At 41.7% G+C, this 16,176-nt stretch overlaps 1 protein-coding gene across 1 annotated transcript; it reads left to right on the top strand.

Annotated features, from left to right (window-relative positions):
* Window positions 1–293: 293 nt before the first annotated feature.
* LOC6566878 (protein bowel) lies at window positions 294–14,062 on the top strand. The gene is made up of 4 exons (XM_001993217.3): window positions 294–358; window positions 1,131–1,306; window positions 9,452–10,332; window positions 11,844–14,062. The coding sequence occupies exons 3-4, from the start codon at window positions 9,494–9,496 to the stop codon at window positions 13,294–13,296; spliced, it is 2,292 nt and encodes a 763-aa protein (XP_001993253.1). The 5' UTR covers window positions 294–358; window positions 1,131–1,306; window positions 9,452–9,493; the 3' UTR covers window positions 13,297–14,062.
* Window positions 14,063–16,176: the final 2,114 nt, after the last annotated feature.

The following is a 16,176-nucleotide window of genomic DNA, read 5'->3' on the forward strand; positions in this document are numbered from 1 at the left end:
ACGGTAAGCAGTCGGTAAACAGGTAGCTCTCTAACTGACAATAACTCGTCGTTCGTATGCACGTTCCGTGTGTCTGTCCACTCGGTCTGGTTGTCCGCAGCGTGCGACTGGCGGTCGGTTAGTTGGTTTGCCCAGTTTGTTGCTGGGGCTGGTTTCGAGCACGATCTCTCTCTCTCTCTCTATCGCTACTCGCTGTAACTTGCTCTCTCTCATTTAGTCTCTCTCTCTCTCCTTGAATGAGCCACGACGACGACGACGTCGACGACAGCGGCTCGACAATGTGGGATTAGTCTTCGAGAGTTGATCGTAGCTGACGCACCTGCGCGCGGATCGTGCACCCATCTGGAATTTTACAAACGTATGTCTGTGTGTGTGTGTGTGTGTTGGTGTTTAGTTAGTGTATCTGTGAGATACATATTGGGGGAAAAATGCAGGCACAGTGAACTTGTTGCAACGTCGCAAGCAACCAACCCGCTTACCGCTTACCGATCACCGATCACCGATCGCTGAAAAGCGCTTTTCTGTCGGCGTTTCCAAGCGTGTCGCCGTCGTCGTCGTCGTCGTGTTGTGTGAGTGTGTGTGGGAAGAGTTTGGGACTACTTGAGGAGCGAATTGGTAGCTGCACTGGCTTCAGCTCCTATTTCAAACAAAATGTAGAAAAACACATTTCAGCTGCCGTATCTCGTTTGTTGCTTGGCCCGTTCGCTGGGCTCGTTCGTGTTTGTTAGTTCGGTTCGTTCGTTCGTTCGTTCGATTGTTGGTTCGGTTCGCTGGCTGGTTTCGTACGTGGTTTGATATTGGTTTTGTTGTTGTGATTTGTTGTTTTTTTTCGCTCGGCTTCTACGTGGTTTGTGGTAGCTGCTGCTGCTGCTGCTGCTGCTGTTGCCGTTGCTCCCGTAACACCCGCGACCCCGTGCGACTGATCGTGCCGTGATTGTGTCTGTAGAGAGTCATTTGTATCTGTGTGTGCGTCTGCGTGTATCTGCGCCCGTATCTAAACTAAATGTGTATATTTTGCAAGCCACACAACAGTGCTATCTAAGCTTTGAAAAAAAATAAACTAAATTTAGTATATACTAAATATTTTTATTGACAACTAAGTCTAATTATAAATATCGTTTGCATTCTAGAAATCTCTATAAAAGTAACTCGACAAAAGTGCCTCTAAAACAAAAGCAAGAAGAAGAAAACAAAATAAACTAAAAAAAAAAACAAAAAACTTGTTCAAAATACTTGGAACACTGGCCAAGCAAAGTTTGAAAGAGCCTCATGCGCTCTTCTCCACAGCCATCAAAATTGTTTACAGGTAAGCCAAGCCACACGCCCCAAGCCAACAACAGGCAACACCCTCTACAAAAGAGGGGGGTGCAAAAAGAAAAAAAAAAAACTGGAAAGATTCCACTCTACGAAATTCCGCAGCTGAAATTTTTATTTTAGGGTCTAGCTAATTATTTTCTTTTTGATTTTCGCTATGGCCAAAAGCAAATCACAGCGAGTAGCAGCAACAACGAGTGGGCGAGAGAGCAAAAGCGGGAGAGAGAGAGAGAGAGAGAGAGTCGCTCTGCTCTCTCAGCGAGTAGCAAAGTAAATAAAAAATAAGTTGACTGCGAAAAACCTGCTCCAAGCACACACACACACACTCACTCACACACATATTGGAGCCCAACGTTGGCGGCTCTCCGAAACAGTTGGCGGTTTTTGTTTTTTTTATTTTTATTTTTTTTTTTGGGCGACTGGCGGCGGCTGCCGCAGCGGCTTCCACTACAACTGCATGTGCCACTGTCATTGCCACCGAACTCAGTGTGGTGCCTGTGGTGCCAGCGCTCCATTGACAGGCAGCAGCCTGGCGCTCGACTGAGGCTGAGGCTGAAGCTGAGGCTGACTCTGACTTGGTTCGGTTTGTAGCCACGAACCTTTGCTTGGAATTTTTTCTTTATTTTATTTTGTGTTTTTGTTTTTATCTTTCGGTTTTGGTTGTTGTTGCTGTTGTTGGCCGTAAACCAGTTCACTTGTAGCCAGTGCCAGTGGCCAGTGGCTCTCCGCAGCCTCAGTTTCAGCAGCTCTCGTCGTGCTCAATTTGAATCCGGTTTTTTTGGACTTGGTCGTCGTCGTCGTCGTCTTAGCCGTCTTGGCCGTCTTGGCCGTCTTGGCCGTCGTTGCCAGCTTGGCTTGCCGCGCGCTTTAATTGTTCAGAACGTGTGTCCAAAGAGGAAACGCAATTGCCGCAAGCTTCTGTTGGTGCTTGATGCTTGGGGTTCGGAATCGGATTTGGATTTGGATACGATGCCATCATCTGGGCTCTGCCATCTACATCGCTCCAGCATCTTTGTGCTTATTTTCCTCTGATTTCTTTTAAATGCTTTAGTTTTTTTTCGCTTTTAAAAAACGCCTCCCGCGCTCCCACAGTCTCGTTTTTCATTTTGTGCTGTGGCTTTGGGTATTTGGTGGGGGAAATTGTAGTAGTATTTGGTAGTATTTTGGTATTCGGGCTACATTGGCTGTGGTTCTATGAAGCCATTGGCTTTTGTCTCGCTTGACTGAAGCTGGAGCGTTCCCAACTCTTTGAATTTTCAGCGTCATTGTTTGTTTATAGGCAATTTGGTCTTCCTACTTTTTAGCATAAGAATAGGCACATTAAAATTTATGGCATACGGTATATTTTCTGGGTGGGTTTTTTCTTAATTCTTGATATAAAATTTGATATTACTGCAATGGTTGCTTGCAGTATGGAAGTTAATTTAAATGGCTTTTAGTGGGCTGAAAATGGCGCTCAATAAAAAATGAAATTAAATTAAAAATAGAAACAAATTAATAGCATCTAAAAGTTAACTTAAACAAAAGAGACACACACACTTAATGCTGGCCCATAAAGCCACAAACCATACAATGGCCCAGACAATTGGCCATAAAAGGCATAGATCGTCTACAGTCTGCCACGCCCATTTTAGCACGTGTGCTTTTGTTTTAAATGGCGTTTGATAGACTCGATAAATTTTGTGAAATGTTTTCGATCAGTTTTGATGATGAAATTAAATTCCCTGATATATGTGGGGATAGCCATAATTTGAATATTTAACAGAACTGGAATTAAGTCGTTGCTTCAAAGGCAAAGCCAAAGTCTGAAGTAGCCAATGATTAAGAATTATTGACAAAAGAACTGAGGAACTCTGTTTTTTTTCTTAGAGAGTGTATCTGACATAAGAAGCACGAAAAACGATCGGCTTAAGGGGATTAACATGCTGAACAGGTAAAGGGAAATATCCAGAAAAAATGGGAAAAACTTCATCGTAAATTCAACGATTAATTTAAATTAGAAAAGCAACAGATATTGTGTGGGTTAAGAAGTCACGTAAATTCAGAGATTAAAATATAAATATGCAAAGCAAGACAACAAATTAACAAAAAAAAATATATATATGTATTAAATAATAAAGTATATATATATATAGTCAACTAATAAAGTATATATATATATAGTCAACTTTATTATTTAATGTAAGTAAATAATACTGGATTTTCCAGAATGTTTCGGGTTCCGATTCTGGTACGTAAAGTGTAAAATTTCCGCTAAATATTTCGGTATTTTTCCAAACTTTTTTATGGTATACGGTTACGTAATGGCATCTTGATTTTTGCCGGTAATGAAAAAGTTTGTGAGAACGTTTCAGTCGGGCGTAACTGACTGCAGAATACTCTGCTACTATTTGAGCAAAGAAATTATATCAATTTAATTCATCATGAAATTATGGTGTCTGCAGTGTCTTCTTACGCTAAGCCTAACAATGGTTAAGTCTCCAGCTCTATTCTTGATCAGAATTAATCTCTCTCGATCTCTCCGTCTGTAATAACAAACGTATCAGAGACTTAATATTTTTGAAATCAGCTTTGTTTGGGCTTCACAAAAATTGTAAATTTAATTGAAATTTCAGTCCGATTCCAATTCCAATAGAATGTCCAAACTATCAGATGGTCTCTGCAAATATAACTCATTTTTAACCTATCTTCTGTAATATAGCAGCAATAAATCTGGTTCTCTGAACTCCGCCATTAACCCATCAATCAACTTGCTGCTTACAGACCTGTTTTTTATTATGCTCTATTCGCAGCACTTTGATCGTAACAATTATAAATTATGTTTTTCAATAATAAGTGAACAAGCTAGGAAATCAACCGAGCAGTCTGCAGGCTGCACATCGAGCCCATAAAACATCATTAGCAGCTCTCGAGAACGGATTCAATGGCTTGCTGCAGAATTAGCAAAGCTTTTAAATTAATGACAGCGCACTTACACACAACACACACGCACACACACATCGATGGAGTGGGGCATGTGTAAATCGCATAGATATTAATCAAGAAAATTATAGACAAGCAGCTAGGCTGCTGCAGCAGGAGGGAGCAGGAAGGGAGCAGGGATGGTGCAGGGAGGGGCAAGCCGTCGAAGTACCAAACTACAAGCGCTGTTGATTATGGCTACAGATTTTAATAGCTTTGACTATTATCTCAGCCAAAGAGTTGCCCAGACTAACGCATATGTGTTGTGTGTGTGTGTGTGTGTGCAGCAGGCAGCGTCTATAATTACAAGTTGTTTCTTTTAGTTTTATTTTACATTTTTTTTATATTTTATTTTCTTCTTCTCCATCTTTTTTTTTGTTGATTATTAGCTACCTTCGCCTTGGCAGCGAGCCTGGCCCGAAGGGATTAAAACTGAAAACACACACGCACACACTCGCTGACCCTTTCTTGTCGTGTGTTGTTTGTTGTTGTTGTTGCTGTTGTTGTTTGTTTTGTAAGCAAACTGAAGTAGTGCGCTAAGCGTCTTGGTCCAAGCCAAGATATGAGCAAATGCATTGGACATCAGCGGCGACTTGGGACAAAACTGCGTCTCGTTTCTATACAAATATTGAAACCCTCTGCGCATGTGTTTTTCTCATATCTCCCTCTGTCGGTGTGTGTGTGTGTGCGTGCGTGTGTATGTGTTTTTTTTTCTGTTTTACTTTTTATCAACTGCTTTGAACCTTTTTTCACTGCGTCTGCTGGTCTCACTGCGGCTGTTGCTTATTTACACAAAGCCCAGACCCAGACCAAGACCCAGACCCAGGCCCAGAGCAGGCAGCGAAAAAAGTGGCAGCCAAATTGCTCCTCGATATCTTTTATTTTCTTCACCAGTAGTTATTGCTGATGTTGTTGTTACTGTTGCTGTTGTTGTTGCTCTTGCTTATACAATTTTTATACGCTGAACCCATTAAAAATTGTAAAAAAGGGTATATAATCGGTTTGTATAAAAGTGTATAACAGGCAGAAGGACGCTGTTCTTACCACATCAAATATTTATGTATATATATATATTCTTGACCGGATTAAACAATCATGTCTTTATGAATATAAGAGATAGTGAATTTACATTTTAAACATGTTGTAGTATATCCCACGCAGTTTAAGTTTACTTCATTTTATCGATACATTTAGATTACCATTTATAAATATATCAATAAGAGCCACAGTATTAAAGGCAACGATTTCCAGTTGATATATAATATATCTTGACATATTATTGATCAAATGCACTGATTTAATCAAGATCGGACAAGAGAGACCCAGGCTATATAGTCCAAAACGTCTTCTCAATAAAGCTAGAATATATTTATTAGCTGGGTTCAGGGTATATCGCAGTCGAGCATTCTGACTTGTGATTTTTTCTTCTTTTCTTTTTGATTATGTGTATACACACACTTAAGCCTTTGGCTTCATTTGCTGGGCAACCGTTTGCGCAAACGTTGGCCATGTGAGTGTGCGTGTGTATCGGTATCTTTATATTGTATCTGAAAGTACACAGCTCACTCTCTCTCTCTCTATCTCGCTCTCTCTCTCGCTCTCTTTCTCTGTCTATGCCTTGCTCTTAATCTCACTCTTTCTTGCGTCTTTCTTTATGGGCAACAACTGCGACAGCAAGTACTGCGTTCAACGTTGCCGACTTCGCATTTTGCTGATGATGTCCATTATTTACAAACATTTTATTTGTTTTTCTTATTTGGCTTGACGTTTCAAAAGTGCCGATGTTTCAAAAGATAATGAATGCTGAATCGCATTGTGTGTACAGAGAGACAGCGAGAGGGGGTCAAACGGTCGACTGTCGGACAGTTGGACAGTTCAGACAATTCAGACAGCTTAAACAGTTAAACAGTCACCGAGCCCCAGTCATAAATGCATAAGTGAGAAGAAAAATACGACCGTAAACCTAGTAAAAAAAGAAATAAATAATATAAAATACGACAGCGAAAAATCCCCAAAACGTGTTACCTTCTTTCGAGGCTACCACAGATACGTGTCTAATATACTCTGTGTACCTAAATGCCCACTTACGTATGCGCTATACGGCTTTGCTGTTACTCGGAATTAGTTGGGGGATTACGGGGCGTATGCGTCAAGATCAGTTAGTAGTAAAGTTAAGTACAGGAAATGGCCAGTTAAAATATGGCAAAGCAATATCAAAGTTGATGCTTTATACAGCAGATGAATACAATTTAAAATAAGTGTGTAGTGTTATAAATCGAAGTAATGCTCAAAATGTTATCGCTATAAATCGAAGTAATGCTCAAAATGTTAGTGCTATAAATCGAAGTAATGCGCAAAAGGTTGTAGTTAAAATTAAAAACAAACGAACTATTGGAAAGAAATACTTGCACAAATCATTTAAGGTTAAAAGGAGTTCTCTGTTAATAAGAGATTGAGAGATTTGTTAAAGTTTTTAAAAATGAATAAAAATAACTATTGGTGAGAAAACTATATAAAAATATAGTATATAGAAATATTTACAAAAATAATTTATGTTTAGAGCAAGTTCTGTATTAAATATTTTGGAAACATTTGATTTTATCGTACTCTATTAGTTTTTTGTATTACGTAGTAGTACTGGTAGTACTCCAAATCTTAACTACATTTAATCTTGATTTAGTTTAATATATAGAAGGGCAGCCAGAATTTAACAAATCACATACAAAATATAGTTACACTTACTGAAATAAGCCTTAGTTTGAAATAGACATACGTTAAAGTATTCAAACTAATTCTCAGTTCAGGCCTCAGCTTTAATCAAATCGCGTTGTCAATTGAGTAAATGAAACTTTTCCAGTCAAGCGAATCAGTTCCCGTTCCAACAGAGAGATTGGTATGTCACTTCTAATCAGAGAGCGCCACAAACCATCTATCTTAGTTGCTCAAATCTAATCTGACAGCCATACAACAGTCACCATCTTCACATCTCCAACATCTATCTGGGCACGTGCAACGTTTAAGGTTTAGCCGTCGCAGCCACATTACAATGAGCGACTATGCAGATCTCAACCCACCAGAGATCCGTAGCTACAAGGTAAAAATGGCCGAGCGCTGCACTACGCACTATTACCATGATGTAGCAATTTCAACTATCTACTTATCATATAGACAGACAGGAAAAAAATGAAGAAAAAAACTCTAACTGAAAATCACGAAGTGAAAACTCATTTCAAGTCACCACAAGTTCAGAACATTTCCAGCAAATGATAAGTAAAGCTGTCATTGCACAAGCGTCAGGGGGCCAAGGGAAACTTCTCCCTGTGCTGTGGAGATGTAGACTGAACGGCGGTGAAAAGACAGAGAATCGTCGTCGTCGTTTTATATATATATTTTTTGTTTTTTTTTTTCGCCTTATGCGCAACTGGTTATACGTATGTTATATTTAAATGTGGCTTTAGCGCAGTAAAATTTTATGATCGATCCAACGACAATATGATCGTCATTATCATTGTAATTATCAGCATTACTTGTTCCACTCCTCTTCTTCTACTTCGCTATGCTGTTGTTGTTGTTGTTACTGTTGTTGTTTCATCTTCATTCGACTGTTATTATTATCGTGATGATCACGTTCCATGCAAAAGGCCGAGAGCCAGAAGCTGAAGCTCCTGTTGCGTAAATCCAGTAAGCAGTCAGTCAGTCATTCGCTCGAACGGGTCGCATCGGGTCTCGGGTCTCTGGTCTCTGGTCTTAGTCTCGGGTTCGAGTTCGAGTTCGACTTCGACTTCGACTTTGAGTTCGTGTTCGGCTACCGAAGAAGAGTCAAGGCTTGCTTGCCTAACTGACTGACTGACTGCCGTTTAGTTCGCTTAGGCTACCAGTTGCATTTGTACGGCTGCCAAATGCTACTACTATCTACATACACATGTATGTGTGCATCTGTGTCTCTCACTCTCTTTGCATGCCTCAGTATGTGTGTGTGTGTGTGTGTGTGTCTGTATCTGTGTGTGTGCATTTATATCGCTACTACTACTGTGTGTGCTGAGCGCTGAGTGCGCCTCGCTTACTGACTCAGTCAGTCAGGTTTTTTAGACGCACAATCTTATCTAACTTGGCAGAGTCGACAACTCCAACGGCGACTGCGACTCGTTTCTCGTTCAGTTTAGTTTCACTTGCCGCCGCCGTTGCTGATAATAAACTACAAAAACAACAACAAAAACAACAACAACTTATAACAAAATTCATAGGAAAAATAAATTAAACAGCAAAAACTAAATAAAAGAAGAAAGTGTAATGAATTGGTAATAATATATACCCTATTTGCAACAGTGTAGTGCTTAAAAATAAAAATAAAATAAATATAAATAATAAATAAATAAAAATATTCAGTTTAAAATATGCTAATCGAATGTGCTTTGCAGTAAATACTTTTTTTAGTCTACAGTTTTTTTTAGCACTGTAAGCATTGTTTCAAATTTTCCAAAGACAGTTTTCAAACATACTCGTATTTAATAATATTCAACACGTTGGTTTCCAAAGTTTTAAGTGCTTTGTAAGCATTTCTTATGGCAAACAAATGGATATGGAAATTTATATTTTTAATAGACGATTATACGAAAAATAAAATAAATATTAAGAAAATATTCGAATTCTAATTTTAGGTTTTGATTTTTAATGTTAACTTCATAGTATGTTTGTGAAAATATATCTTTTAGTTCATTAAACGAAAAATGAAATAAATATTAAGAAAATATTCGAATTCTAATTTTAGGTTTTGATTTTTAATGTTAACTTCATAGTATGTTTGTGGAAAGATATCTTTTAGTTCATGAAACTCTTGTTTAAAGCAATTAGAAAATAATATTTTAAAATTAGCAATTTTGTTTCTTTCAATAACTTTGTGGGCTTAACTCATGTGAACAACACCTGTGAACTGTTACCAACTCCGACCCATGGGATATGTACTCCCAACCAGCTCATTAGGGACAGAGTAAAATTAGGAAAAAGAAACAACAATTTTTATTGGACTTGACGAGCAATTAAGATAAGCCCAATTGAGCCCAATAAGTCGCAAACAATTAACACAACATTTGACTAATTGTTATTTCTACCCCTCTCTCTCTCTTTCTCACCCTCTCTCTCTCTCTCTCTCTCTCTTTCCCTCTCTTGTTATCTACAGCTGAAGGTCTGACGGCATGTGAGTAGCTGAATACAGCTCAATATGCCCACGGATAGCACAGCCAGCGATGGCGGAGGCGCCATCCCAATGTTGCGCGCCTCACGAATGGATCAGTTTATGTCGACGGTGGCCGCTGTGGCAGCTGCGGCAAGTGGTGCTGGCTCCGGAAATGGAGGCGGTGCCACAAATGCGGATGGTTCGGCCAGTGGCGGCGATTCAAGGAATTCATCAGCTAGCAGGATCTCGGCAGCAGCCGCTGCCTACGAAACCCAATTGGCCTACCAACAGCATCTGGCCGCGTCGGGTCTGCACGGCGGTCCGCCCCATCATCGGGAGATTTCCGCCTTTGTGCCGGTGCTGCCGACACGGCAGGCGCTCGAGGCAAAGGCTCGCGCTGGCAGCAACTCCAACTACGAGATCATCGCCATGATGGCGGACAAGCGCAAGGAGCTGGCGCTGCGGGAGGCAGCCGCCGCGGCTGCGATGCTGGGACGTGGCGGTCCACCGGGTGGACCGCCGGGTGTGCCGCCGCCAGGTGTATTGTACGGCCCGCCACCACCACCGCCATATCTAACTGGACCGGGACCGTCGCCAACGGCCGCCGGTAGTTTTCCATTTCCCCCCGGCGCCGCAGCGGCCGCTGCACTGTTTCCGCCCGGTCTGGCGCCGGGCATGCACGCTGGCCTGGACCGGCGCCTGCTGCGCGCTCCCGGACGCGCCTCCCGGCCCAAGAAGCAATTCATCTGCAAGTTCTGCAATCGCCAATTCACCAAGTCCTACAATCTGCTGATACACGAGCGCACGCACACGGACGAGCGGCCCTATTCCTGTGATATTTGCGGCAAGGCATTCAGGCGACAGGACCACTTGAGGGACCACAGGTGAGTGTCTGCCCAGTGTGGCAAGTGTGGCGATTGTGGCAAGGCGGCAACGGTGCTGGAAAGCGATCAGGCAGAGGTAGGCGTGTCTGCTCGCTCGTAATTGCTAGTATGCCTCAAGGCATGCAGCAAGAGGCATGCAGCAAGAAGCAAAAACTTGTAGAAAAGTGGTTTGAGATTTGTTGAGACGCAGCTGGAATACTCTAGGCAAAACAATAGCCAGGTTATTTGAGCAGAGTTTTTTATATTCATTTCAATTCCTTAAAGTCGGTTACTTATTTATGGATCAGATAAGAGAAAAGTTACAGATGATTCTTAAACTACTCTGAAATTATACTCTACTTAAGAGACTTGCTTAGTTTTAGTGGAATATAAGTACTTCATTAAGCTCATCAACTTATTCACGGATTAGATTGGGTATAAGTAAAGTTTATACATAATTTTTTATTTTTTTGAGAGTTTTTTTATAAAGCTTTTTTTAAAGAATCTGCATTTAGTTTTTTTCTATAAATTCTAACTCATTGAGCAGCTTTTGGCTTTTAATTGATTAGAGCAATAATTTGAGATCTTTTTAAAATCCCAAAAATATATATGCAATTTTGTCTTTATATCTTTTATACATATTTTGCATATGTACATCGATAATATCCATTAAAGTGAACAAACAGAGAACCAACAGCTTGACAAAATCAAATGGATTTGAATGTTAGTTATGTGAAGAGCATGCCGCAAAAGACAAAGTTAATTAACTTTGTGGGTTTACACATTTGGGGGCCAGGCAGCAGTTGATGTGACTGTTAGGTGCGGTGTGCGGGGGGGTTGGCGGTATGAGGTACTTGGTACTGAGAACCGGGCAAGAGCAGACAGCAGGTTGGCATTGGCCTTATACCTCATGTGTGTGTATGTGTGTTGGCTTGTCCAATACTTTGTGTGTCTTTTGATCGTTCGGTTTCGGTCCATTTGTCGTTTGTTTGCTTTGCCGCGGGGCTAATTTCTCAGCAACAGCAGCAGCAGCAGGGCAGGGGCAGAGGCAGGGGAAGGGCAGGCAATGGAAGAAGAAAACAGCAAGAAGAATCTCGGTGCGCCTTGAAGCCCCCCGAGCTAAAAGGCAAAATCAAAGGCAGACCCAAGCCGAGAGCTCAAGCCAAGAACCTGTTTTTTTTTACCCGTCGCAGCAGCTGCTGATGTTACTGCTGATGTTGTTGCTGCTGCTGCTGCTGGTTGTTGGTTGTTGGCTGCTGCTGTTGCTGGTCCAACAACAAGTGGACGCCATTTCAAAGATGGCTGCCATAAACATAAAATATATCAGCGCACTTTATCTGCGCCCGGGCAACGAGGGGGCAAGAGATAATGCCTGCCAGTGAAGATAACTGTCAACTTGAGCAGCCAGCTACCAGCTACCAGCTAATAGTAGTTGCTACCAACAGCAACAACAACAAAAATAACGATAACAGCAGAACGCCCACGCAATATGTATTTAAATGTTAACCCCTCGTTTCCCCCCTTGATCACAGGTACATCCACTCCAAGGAGAAACCGTTCAAGTGCACGGAATGTGGCAAGGGCTTCTGCCAGTCACGGACTCTGGCCGTGCACAAAATCCTGCATATGGAGGAGTCGCCGCACAAGTGTCCCGTTTGCAGTCGCAGCTTTAATCAGCGCTCGAATCTGAAGACCCATCTGCTCACTCACACCGATCACAAGCCCTACGAGTGCTCCTCCTGCGGCAAGGTTTTTCGACGCAACTGCGATCTGCGGCGTCATGCGTTGACACATGCCGTGGGTGAGGTCAACAGTGCCGACTATGTCGACGTCGGCGAGGAGGATGAGGCACGTCAGCTGAGTGGCGATGAGGAAGATTCGCTGTTAGAAGTGGACTCGCCACGGCAGTCGCCGGTGCACAATCTGAACGAGAGCACCGAGAAGGATGAGGCGGATCGTATGCGTCTAAAGAGAAAGGCCACCAATAGCAGCAACAACAACAACAACAGCAGTACAAGCTATGAGCATGAGGACAGCGAGGAGGAGTTCGATGACTACGACGAGGAGGAGGAGCTGCACGAAGCGGGCGCTTTAGATCTCGCCGAGGATGAGGAACTGGAAGCGGAGACCGAGGAGGAGAAGGCCGAAGTGGCGCTGGTAGCGGCACGCTTCAAGACGGGTCAAGTGGGTCACCCAACCCCATCCGCTGTGCCTGCTGTGTCCAAGCCGGAACGTCAGGGCGTCACCCATTGCCATCACGAGGGTGGCGAGACTTACACGATGCGGCCACATGGTGAGCGACCGCTCGAGGAACTGCCACAGCCAGGGACAGGCTTAATTGGTGCCAGTTTCATGCCTAGTTTGCGTTATGCACCACCGGGTGGGGCGCCACATCATCACTTGCTGCCGCCGGCTAATAACGATCCCTATTTGCCCATGTTGCATGTGCGTCGCGATCTGCACCATAAGACGCTGAACCTGAGCAAGACGTCGGCAACGGCAACGGCAACACCACCCAGCATTGTGGCCAGCAACAGCAGCAGCAGCACCACACCCACTGAGCCATCGCGACCACCATCGCAGCCGTTGCACTCACCGCACGAGGCAATGCCCAGTTTCCTGGGATCGATACCGGTGCGTAAGCGGATATTGCCGCCACCGCCGCCGCTGGTGGAGCTGGTGGATCATCATCATCATCATCATCATCAGCGTTCGTATCTGGAGAATCCGAGCATTTATGCATTGAATATGTCACGACATCCGCCCAGACAGCTCTTGTGCAAGCCTCCGGCAACGGAAACGTGTCCTCCACCGGACAAGGATGCAACTGCAGCAGTGCCAAACGCAACAGTTGTTGTTGCAGCATCACCACCAGTGCCACCAACAGTTGTAGCTGTGGCACCAGCAGCTGCTGTGGCACCAGCTCCAGCTCCAGCTCCACCTCGACGCACTGGCTTCAGCATCGAAGACATAATGCGTCGCTGAACCCTATTCATTTTTAGTACACTAAGCAAGGATTCTTTCCAGGCGTGTGGCATAGATCCTAAAGAGCCTCTGCCCCCTGATCTGTGGCAGTTTGAATGCTACTTAGCCATAAGTGCACTTTTAGTACATTTTAGTACAATGTCTTTCGGCAAGGCAATAAGCAAATTACTTTAAATACTGTTTAAGCTAAGTTTTATTATATCGTTTATTGGAAGAAGTGCCACAAACTGTTGTTGCATTTGACATCATGCTTTTAGTACATTTAGTACCATATTGCAGCATTGCATTGTGCTTTTAGCACATTGGCAGTAAGCCTATTTTTAGTAGTTATATACATATATATATATATACATATATATAGATTGCGAGAGTCTATCCATTTAGTTTAGGCCAACACTAAGTGTTGTTTGTTTCTGTAGCTGTCTAGTGAGTAATTAAACAAAATCAATACTAAATACGTGTATACAAGTCTAATTTATGTTTTAATGTTTAAGACAATCTTGACGGCAATCATGTGGATCAAGAAACACGCTGGGGGATATAAAGGTTGAAAGTAAAAGTAGTTTAGAAAAAAACAAAAACAAAAAAATATATCGAGAAGCGAGAAACGAGAACTCGGCCGTACATTCCAGTTAAATTTTTATAGTTTTAATTTATAGCAATCTTAAGTATATTTTTAGAGTTTAAGTGCAGCCTTCTAGCATTCCATGGTCTTCCTTGAATTTTAAATGACTTGAAAACAAAAACAAAAAAAAAAAACAAAAAAATCAACTACAATTGATAGAAATATACATATTTACATATATATATATTTAAATAAAGTTTTGCATTGAAATTAATCGTTGAGATTTTATTTGTGGGGTTTCACTCGTGAATCACTTGGGCTATCCATCCATCATTGAAGCGACGAACGATCCCAGCCATTATAAAGTTGTACTTCAGGCACGTTTTGCTATAGACAGTTTTGCGGTTTGTTTTGTTATTTGTGGGCGGGGCAACGCCCTAAACATGGCCACGCACAATTTGGTGCTGGAATCAAGGCAGATTCCAAGTGCCGCACTCGAACACGTAGAAAGTTCAATTAATGTGGCACGTAAATTGCTGTCATCAGCCAACTGCGGGCATTTTCAGGAAACTTTTTTTTAGGTGCCAGACCCATGAGCGAACCCTCTCCTCGCCACTCTCCCCTTTCCATACGATGACATCAATCGGCGAACTAAGTACACATAAAAAAGAAATAATTATTTGAGCAGAGATGAAACAATGATGATATCACCAGTTGCCGCCGCACGTGAGCCGCCTGCTGAAAATCTCTGTGCGAATGCGTGAGAATGTCCACAAATTGGCAAAGTTTGTCGAAAGGAAGTCGCCAAAGTCGTATGAAATGAATTCATAAATAGTATTTTTCCTAGCGCAAACAAATGACTCATAATATAGTATGCGATTCAACCCGTGAATAATAAGTAAACAGATTTTGCAAATACATAATATTTGGTTGATCAAAATTAATTTTTTTTATTAGTCAAGCAGAGCAGGAACTTTTTTCAAACGGAAATAATTCATTTAGCAAGCCTAAAAGTATGCAGCAATTAAATGCATGCTGAAAGGCGATCATCTATTAAAATTGAATAGATTAGAATGCAGAGCATGTGGCTATATATAATTAATGAACACAATTATTTAAATGAAAATGTTTGATCTATTGTAAGTGTATATTCGAGCCGACACGCACCTTTTTTGCACCAGAAAAATTAACCAGCCAATATTTCATTATATCTATATTAAAGCCTAAAGGTATGCAATACAAAAGTCACTATATGTAATGCGCACAGTGGAAAGTTTCCACTGGAAACGCAAAGTGGTACCTAAATTGTAATATGTTTTAGTTTGTATTTATTTTAATCATAAAACATCAATATTTTTGTGAGTTAATTAAAATTTCTGTAACCGTCATTGGATCAATAAAATTCCTATTTGCCTCTTGTGTATGCTCTAAATTATTATCCATTATTTAAAATATTAGTTAATATATTAATATGATTACCGTTTATTTTTGATAAAGTAAATAAGTAAATTAGAGCCTAACATATTTATAAATGTTATTCTAATTTAAATACACTTAATAGATATATTTTTACTTGCAGCAGAAAGAGTTTGTTCGCATTTACACCAACATTATGTTAGCGTAACATTAACACGAAGCACAATAATATACAACAGACAACAAACTGTTACTTTAACAGTGAGCATTAATGCTCACTAACATTCGGGCGACTGTTAAGGTAACAGTATTCAAGCAACAGGTAATGATTCAAAAGCTGTAAAAGCTGTTGCTGCTGTCATTTCGGCCAAGGTAACTTCCACAGACGCGCTCAGCAAAATGAAAAGCAACAACAACTACAACCACAACCAACAACAACTGACATTTTGGCATTGTCCACTGAGAGCGAACTTTAAACATTTGTTGGGTTCGCTCGCTCGCTCGCAAAGCTTCTCCAGCGGCTGTTTTGACTGTTTTTGTCTGCACAACTTTTGTGGTAAGAAGTGCAAAAGAGATAGAGAGAGATGGAGAAAGAGAGAGCGAAAGAGAGAGGGCGCGCGCGCAATTTGAACTGACTTGTGAAGCTTCTCTGGGCGACTCAGTGCGCTCAGAAGGTGAACGACGACGCTGCCGAGCAGACGTGTGCGCGCTAAACGCTAAACTAAATTTTGATCTCAACGGTGCTTTTTTTCTCTCTCTCTCTCTGTTGTCGGACACACATATAGAAAAGTTTGTGTGAGTGTGTGCCTGTGTGTGTAAGTGTGATCGCCGTTGACCGCGCCTTAAAGCCAACGAAAAGCGTCATTTCAATAAACCAAACACAAAGCGATTAAATATGC

This window comes from Drosophila grimshawi, unplaced genomic scaffold (assembly GCF_018153295.1).
Source record: "Drosophila grimshawi isolate 15287-2541.00 unplaced genomic scaffold, ASM1815329v1 contig_1377, whole genome shotgun sequence".
Classification (NCBI taxonomy): domain Eukaryota; kingdom Metazoa; phylum Arthropoda; class Insecta; order Diptera; family Drosophilidae; genus Drosophila; species Drosophila grimshawi.

Excerpts from the sequence above, each read along its gene's own strand:
- LOC6566878 (XM_001993217.3), top strand. The coding sequence starts at position 9,494 with ATGCCCACGGATAGCACAGCCAGCGATGGCGGAGGCGCCATCCCAATG. Across the intron at positions 10,333-11,843 it reads GACCACTTGAGGGACCACAG|GTACATCCACTCCAAGGAGA; the intron begins GTGAGTGTCTGC and ends CCTTGATCACAG.